The following is an 8,497-nucleotide window of genomic DNA, read 5'->3' on the forward strand; positions in this document are numbered from 1 at the left end:
AGTCGAAGGCCGGCAGTAAGACGCCGGCCTGATCTGCAAGCATCTTTTTAGCTGTTTTTAATATTTGAGTGTTATGGAAGCGGGAGAGAAGCCTGAGTGGGTGGCCAATTATTTCAGAGCAGACCAAGGCGTTGCGCTTCAGGCCATTCCTGTCATGTTGGGTGATGGGATGGAACCAGCAGGTGAAGGAGAAGGTCAACGTTCTCAATTAATAGAACGTGGTTGCGATTGTGCTGCTAACCTCAAATGACTTCAGGAGGCTGATGATCTTCTCAGTGTTAGAGGAGAACTTCAGGAGGTTGTCAAGGATGTAGGAATAGAACCTGGGACCTTCTTGCCTGCACGGTGCCGCCCATCGATATGAGCTGGTAAAAGGAAAATATAATGTCCGGTTGATGTACACCATATTTATTGTAGTTATTATCCTTTAAGGCCTTTTTCCTGCGAGGGCTAAATAACTTTTCCCTTCTCTAACGGGGGGCCAGTTTGTGACGATCGCAGAGGTTTCTGAATGTAATTTTTTTTTTTTTTTTTTTTTCTCCAGTAAGTCACCCATAACCAAAATTCAACACTTTCTGGGATCTTGACAGGAAAAAAAAAAAAGGGAAAATAAATAATAACATTATTAAAGAATAATGTCTTTGTCACATCTCTTGACAGATGAGACAAACAGCCTTTTCTTTGAATTTAACAAAAAAAAAAAAATGATCGTTTGTCCACTTCAGGTTAAATACCTTGCATTCTGCATCTATTTTTCTCTTACCTAATCTTTTTATCTTTATTCTGTATTATTTGGCAGGGGTGTGTCCGGGATTTTTTGTTTTTTGTTTTTTTTGAGGGAGGGGTTTCAGACAAGGCACAGACTGCAGAATGGTGGAATAGAAAGTTATGTTCTATGCATTTACGAGTCACGATGACGTGGCCATAATAAAAAAAAAAAAAAAAAAGAAATTAAATGCATTTCTGGTATTGTTCATGGGCCGGGCAAAACGTGGAGGCGAGCCGTATCCGGCCCGCGGGCCGTAGTTTGGAGACCGCTGCTTCAAGACGATTCGGACATGGGATATCTTTAAATCGTCATTATCTGCGGCAAACCTTTCTGTGCAAACCGACGCTGTTAAACGCAGGAATTAAAAAGTCGTTCCAGTCGAACCGACCGTCGCTCTCATTTACCGTTCAGAACTCCCCGCTCTCTCCTCCAACTAAATTGGAGTCATTTCCTCTGTCTCCCCCCAAGTCCCATCCAATAATGTTTTTACCTTAAGGGGCTTCCTTTACGCCTCTCCATGACGTTGTGTTATTCCCGTTCCCAGGCTTCTTCTGACACCTTCCCTGCGTCTCCCCTTTATTAACCTCGCTAAGCAGCTTCCCAGAGCTCTGCAAAGTGTTTGTGTTTGCCTGTCCATCAAACCAAACCAGTGGTACCGTATTCTGCGCACCATAAGGCGCACCATGAGGCGTATGATAAAACATACAGTATATAAAGCAAAACAAAATAGTCCGTTTTGACAAACTTTATTCAACTCGTTCGTGCGTTTAATAACTCACTGTTCGATTTTGTCCTCTAACTTTGTCCCTCTTGTTTTGTTCCCTGGGAAACTCTGTTTGCTCTTTACTTGGCAAAGTTCATCTGCTTGCTTCTTCCACTTCTGAACCATCGATTCAATAATGTTGAATTTTCCGCGGCTGCTCTATTCCCATCATCTACTGCTGACTGATGAATTGAATTCCACTTTGTAAGCATGTCTCTTAGCAGGTGTCATTTTTGGGGGTCCTCATACACACAAATGTACAGTAATATTCTCTTTAAGTACATTACGTACCTCTATTGCAAAAAAAAAAAAAAGGCGGAGCTAAGCGTACTATGTGCTGTTCTCTGATTGGCGTATGGTTGCCAGTGATAGCGGACACCTGAAGCTAGAGTGAGGTTTGAACAACGTTGTATTCATGCGCTACATCATTAATCTAATGTCATCTGGCTTTGCAACGCATATTCAACCAAGGACCCACTTCGAGACGACGTCCCGTGTCAGGTGGGGACGCTCCGAGAACCAATCGAGCGGAGCGGCTTCATCGTTTACCGAAGTCACGCTGAAACACTTCGACTGTTTGAGCGCAGCGCACCGCATATAATTGGTTAGACGTCACTAAGCGCAACAAGAAGTCGTACATAAGGCGCACTGGATTATAAGGCGCGTGGCCGATTTTTGAGAAAATTGAAGGATCTTTAGTTCGCCTGATGGTGCAAAAAAAAAAAAAAAAAAACGGAACTTAAATGAATTGATATCTTTTGCAGAGTGTGAGTGATAGTGCTGACTGCCTGCTGGCAGTGGACGCCATCATGCCTGGCCTTTAGCGTCCTCACCACTCCGCTTCTGGCAGCTGTAGAACGGTTAGCATTTGCCTCATAGCAAGAAGGTGCAAAGTTGGATTCAGACCTGGGCCTTTCCGTGTGGCGTTCCTGTTCCCCCCGGCGTCCGTTTTTCCCTCCCAAAATCATGCATTTGGGCAACTGAATTAGCATTTTATATCCCTTTATGTCAGGAGTCTCAAACTCTATTTACCTGGGGGCTGCCGGAGCTAGCGTCTGGCTGAGGCTGGGCCGCAATGGCTGATAAACCATTCCACTGTTCTCAAATATCTTATTTTTTATTTTTCTATACAAAATAAGATGAAAAAAAACAAAAAAAAAAACAATCAAGAATTAAGAAAATAAATCAATCAATCAGTAATAAATAGATAAGTAAATAGAATAATAATACAGAAAGACTTAAGAAACCACATATAGTTGGTGAGTCAAGAAAATCTATTATTCTTTGGATACAAATTAACAGCATTAACAGTTCTTTACCCTTTAATTTGAAGATGAATGGAACTCCAAACATGAACTGTTCTGAACATGGCTTCTCTTGCCTACTTCTTGCAAGAGGTCTGGCACTGCTTCTACTAGCATAGCATAATCTCGCATAATTCCACGAGGTCCCACTGTTGCGTTGAAGTGTCAGTTTCAGTTTTTAGCTGATGCACGGAGAACATAATTTCCGTCTCAGGGTCCCGCACCTGCGCCCGCATAGGACATCGAGTACAGAAAAGTTAGCGATTGGTTGGAGGTCGGAAACTAGGAAACACAAAGAGTTTTTCGTGCCTGATTAACATTAAATAAATAAAAAAATAATAAAGTTTGAAAAGTTCCGCTAACGCTAACACGGACAGACACACATTCAACTCGCATGTGTGTCTGTAAGAGTGTTAGCTCCTCGTTAGCGTCCTAGCCCTCATTTTCCAGTTCTTGTGCGCGTGTAACGTCATGTCTTGTGCTTTGGCTCCGGTGACAGCCACGCCGGCGTGTTGTTTATCTGTTTAAATGTGTATTCAGCGCCGCTACAGCGGCGGGTTGTTTACGTTTGTAGTTTACACATGTTTTCAGGCTGGTGCTGGGCACCGCGGGCGCGGTTACATTGCCGTTGTAGTATGCAGCCCCCGGAATGAGACAGAGCTAACTATTTAGCACGGAGGTAGTGCTAACACATACAGCATCCATATCAAACTCGCGCAGGCTAACGCTAAACTTCCATATTAAGGCGGGGGCCGCAAAGTATCGTCCGGCGTGCCCCAGTTGGCCCGCGGGCCGCGAGTTTGGGACCCTTGCTTTACGTGAAACCGCGATTTACTGGCGACAGCCCAGTGGCGGCTGGGACGGCCCCAGTGGACCTCCTTGTCTACAAGGACTGCAAGTAAAAGCTCAGGTGGACAAATTCAAAAGTCAAATTAAGATGATTTATGTACGCTGTGTTATCTGATTCAATGACTTGAAGTTCTTGCCGCTTCCAGCCTGAAGTGACTGCTTCTGCTGATTCAAACATTTGTATATTTCCACGATCCCCCGCCCAAGTGTCCCAATTCTTTCCCCTGTCAGAAACGTCCTTCGCCATTTGCATAAAACAAATGGCTCTCTGTCCGTCTGTCCTTCTAGATGTACATCCAAACGACCACCCTGACCATCTCGCTCAGCTTGTCTGCCTCGGTGTCTCTGGGGATGCTCTACATGCCCAAGGTCTACATCATCCTCTTCCATCCCGAGCAGAACGTACCCAAACGGAAACGCAGCTTCAAGGTTAAGTTGGCTTGTTTAATGGAACATGCATGGACCGGTATATTGCGATTCTGCGACGCTATTCAAGACGTCGATAATTCCGACCTCAAATCGGCTGGTATGGTGTGCGACGTCAATCATGTTTCAAAATACGCATGCTTTGTGATACAGGCCATTGTGACAGCTGCCACCATGTCGGGGAAACTAACCCAGAAGGGGGGGGACCGGCCCAATGGCGAGGTGAAGACTGAGCTCTGTGAGAGCATGGAGACCAACAGTGAGTAAGAGAACACCAAACTTTTATAATTACACATATAATATGATTTATAAAGCATATGCTATACGGGGACACTATTCATGCGCCTCTGCTTTAAATCTACCTCACATCTAAAATGCATGACATTCACTCTTATCCGTGAACTGCATTGTCAGAAGGAAAACACAGTTGCATAGTTATATTTTCTTAAAACATAAATATTTAGCCCACAGATAAAAGATTGAAAGTGAGAACAGGCTGGATTCTTCAAGCGTATAAAATACTGTGTATATTTTCCCAGCAAGGGTTTTTTTTTTTTTTTAAGGAACTAAACACTTTTGCCAGTGAAAAGAGGTGGAATTTTTTTTATACAGTTGTGAACTCAATTACAACGTTTCTATGTCTGTTTTGAAAAAAATAAAGGGAACATTTAAACAAAACAATATAACTCCAAGTCAATCGCACTTCTTTTACATTTTGGAAGCAACACTGATTTATTTGGACTTGTTTTAAGGATGTTGGATCAGCGTGTCGCGTGTTTTTCCACTTTTATTCCGAGCTTAACTCCAAATCCAGCTCAATCCAGCTCATATATTTGATATCCATTGATTATTTTGTTGTCAGCAAATTAAATTATGTAAAGAACAAAGTATTTAATAGGAATATTTCATTCATTCATACCTAAAAATGTGTTCCCATTATTTTTTTTGAGCAGTTTATATTTATATTTTTTTTTTGCCCCCAAAAAACAAAACATGCATATCCAGGAAGTGTAAATGAATGAGTGAATGTTGCAAGTCTCTATATGATGTGTGAATGAGGGTCTTCATGAAAGATAAATATATCAACAAATACCATGAGCAAACCTGCATGCCCTCGCTCATCAGGCGATAAATAAAGAAATAAACAAACAAACAAACAAATAAATATGTAGCCCGGCTCTCTGGCACGGCAGAGTAGCTGAATCAGTGACAGTTGTCAAACGTGGCGCATTTTCCCCGAGCTCTGACAGCGAGGCGCAGCTCCACCACTTCAAATCTCTATGCAGTGTTGAGCTGGTTCCACTGTGTCAGCAATCTGCTGAGATGACAGAAATGTGTGTGTGTGTGTGTGTGCATGATTTTTTTTTATGTGATTGATATATGCATGCCCAGCTCTGTGTGTGTATATGTGTGCGAGAAGTTGTTTGCGTGTGTTTCCTGATATGTAGAATGATGACACGAGTGAATCGTGTGGCGCGTGGAGAGTTTTTTACCGGGTTTCAGGACTGTGAGGTCGAAATTTGCTCCCCCGTCAGCACTTTCGGCGTCAATGAAGGCGTCCAATACGCTTCTAAATGCCGAAATGCTTCGTCAGCATCTCATCTACTTTTAACTTTCCAAAAAAGTGACCGCGTTAACAAGTTGTGCGCTGCACAAACTAAATACCGGCTTTGTTTAACGAAGCAGAAAAGCAGAAAACAAGGCGCTTTCGACTGTTTGCTTAAGAATCCTTTTTATTCAGAACGGCGGAAACATATTTGAACTTCGGGTCCGGTTTGAAATTACACGATATATAAATGTATTGTGGCGTTTTAGAGAAAACACACGCTTTACGGTAAAACATCTGTTTAATAAGCAATAGCTGTTGTCGCGCCACAAAAGACTCAATACAAAAAAAAAAAACAGTTCCTGCTCAACTACAAGTAAAACCACACCCACAAAATTCCCAGCATCCCCTAAAATCACACAGAAAACAAGCATCAGCAGAAACCCCAACATACGTGACTCGCTGCAATATTTTCCACCGTGGATGGTTTATCTATTGTTTGAGCCATACGACTGCTAAAAGGAGAACAATAAAAAAAAGTTTTTGCAACAACGGCGGTGACAAGAGCACAGTTAGCAGGCCGGCGGTCGGTGCGAAGTCACTGACATTTCCCGTGCAATGCTTGAGGGCCCGTAAAAAAAATAAAATAAAATAAAGGTGAGATAGATACAGTTACTGCACCCAAAGGGGAACTCTTCATCGCGCAACATGAAAACAAAGTGTAAGACCGAGGGCGTAACAGCTCCCAAAGTGTGTGCGGACTTTGCATTTGTCACCAGAACCCTTCCTTATTTTCTTCCCCCCTCTTTTCCTTCCTTCTTCCCCGATTCCCATTTTCCGTCCCCTTTGTCATGCTAACCCTCCGCACATCCATGCAGTTTCATCAACTAAGACAACATACGTCAGCTACAGCAATCACGCCATCTGAAGGGATCAGAGAAGACGGAATGGGTGCGGCGCGTCTCCGAGGCGTCATCCAGGTGGCTGACGGACAAAAGCACCTCGATGGAATCCAAGCATGAGACATTTTGTATTGTTGCGCATCAAACCACGAAGAGGTGGGACCATATAAACAGCCAGTCGGTGTGCCTGCTTTCCTGCTGTTCACAGCTCATTGGTCCTACCATAAAACGTACCTGTTAAAAAAAAAAAAAAAAAAAAAAAAAAAAAAGTGTGATTATACCACAAGATACTGTGGTGGACAGAGTAACTATATAAACTGACGAAAGAAAAAAAAAAAAAAAAAAGACCAAAAAAAAAAAAAAACACCATGTAGACATTATATCTGAAAGGACGAAAGTGGGTTCGTAAAATAATAAAATAACAAGATAACAATTTAAAAAAAGAAATTTAAAAGAGAAAAATCTATGAGACTCGAACTTGTTTGTTGTTATTCTCTTCTTGTAAGTATTTTTGTGGTTGTGACGATTTTTTCCATTCTTGTCTCACCGTAGTCTGATGGAAATCGCCCTTGCATAACGAGATGAGTGTGTTTCCTCCTGCTGTCTTTGGCTGGCTGGGTTGTAGCCCTGGGTTGTGAACCTGTAAAATGCCATGGTTGAAGCATGCCAGTTTTTATACAAAAAAGAAAAAAGGAGATTTATTTATAATAAAGGAATGTTTTGCAAATGTGTAGGTTTGTGGTCGTGCTTTTGAACGTCGGAAAAACAACCAAAAAAAAAAGGAACAAAAGGTGAGCTTTTTGTGATTATTTATATTTGTTTTTGTCAAAAGACCTGCAGATGCGTTCTTCCGGAGAATGTTCTCTTGGATACAGATATCGGCAACGCATCATCACATTTAGGAGTCGGAATTATTTATAATGAAAATGGGAAGTGTGGTGGAGCAGTTTTTAGCGCTTCCACCCCAAAGAAAGAAGGTCCCTGGTTTGAATCCGACAGACCGACTTGATTTGTGGACTCTCCATGTTTCCCTGTGTCTGGGTTTCATCCACATTCTCTGGTTTCCCTCAAAAACATACAAGAGTTCATGGGCGAAATTAAATTATCCGTAATGCAAAAGAGGCGAAATACATAATGAATGAAAGAAAAGTCATAGTTTTAATAGCAGGATAAGATTTTATGCTGGAGTAAAGGTTAAGGTTCGGGTTCTGATAATTGTCAGCTTTCCAGTGGTACCGGGAACAGGTTTCTGCTCCATTAACTGGATGATTGACACTAATTTCAAAGGATACAACAAAAAAAAGAAAAATCATTGTGATTAGGGTTAAGGTTAGATAAGGGGGTTGTAACTGAAACATCTAAGGGATGATGCTCAGAATCCTTTATCTGAAAAACCGCTTGAAATAGACCAATGGAAATTGGACCTACCCTAATGTTGTCTTGGATGGGCTTTCCATCGGCACCGCTCCCAAACGTACACGACTTTTGGCTGCAGAATAACATTTAGCATGAGGGTTAGGCTACCGATGCCAAGCTTGTGCTCCATTAACTAGACGATTGACTCTAGTTTTGAGGGATTCGACAAAAAAAAAGGAATTACGGTGATTGTATCTACACCCATATAGGGGTGATGGTCATAATCCTTCAACCGAAGAACCATCTGAGATGGACCAATGGAAATTGGACCGACCTCCATGTTGTCTTGGATGGGCTTTCCAACGCCACCACTCCCTAGCTTGTTTAACTTTTGGTTGGAGAGTTAGCTTTAGCATGAGGGTTTACAAAATATATTGTCATTAGTGTTAGGTTTAGAGGTTTAGTTGAGGTTAAGGCTGTAGCTAGGGTCAGGATTAGGGATAGGGTTTGGGCTCAGGTTAATGTGGGCTACCCATTGTTACCAGGTTTACGCTCCATTCACAATCGGATTGACACTAGTTT

At 42.2% G+C, this 8,497-nt stretch overlaps 1 protein-coding gene and 1 long non-coding RNA gene across 4 annotated transcripts in view; one reads left to right on the forward strand and one right to left on the reverse strand.

Moving 5' to 3' along the window:
• Positions 1–7,006, forward strand: part of grm8a (glutamate receptor, metabotropic 8a) — a 333,220-nt gene extending 326,214 nt beyond the window's left edge. For 2 of the 3 annotated variants that reach the window (XM_086147146.1, XM_086147147.1), the window contains exons 12-14: positions 3,974–4,114; positions 4,265–4,370; positions 6,536–7,006. In XM_086147146.1, the coding sequence (XP_086003272.1) occupies positions 3,974–4,114; positions 4,265–4,370; positions 6,536–6,585 (297 nt within the window). In that variant the 3' untranslated portion in view covers positions 6,586–7,006. Of the gene's footprint in view, positions 1–3,973; positions 4,115–4,264; positions 4,375–6,535 lie in introns of all 3 variants that reach the window. The other variant, XM_086147148.1, reaches the window with a different exon arrangement.
• LOC147234280 (uncharacterized) lies at positions 6,778–8,027 on the reverse strand. Its single transcript, XR_015106182.1, has 3 exons — positions 7,988–8,027; positions 7,107–7,199; positions 6,778–6,793 (listed from the first exon to the last, which is right to left on the reverse strand). It is a non-coding gene; the product is annotated as an uncharacterized LOC147234280 (long non-coding RNA).
• Positions 8,028–8,497: the final 470 nt, after the last annotated feature.

This window comes from Fistularia commersonii, chromosome 5, assembly GCF_037954325.1.
Source record: "Fistularia commersonii isolate RoL2024-O1a breed Wild chromosome 5, RoL_Fcom_v1.0, whole genome shotgun sequence".
NCBI classification, from domain to species: domain Eukaryota; kingdom Metazoa; phylum Chordata; class Actinopteri; order Syngnathiformes; family Fistulariidae; genus Fistularia; species Fistularia commersonii.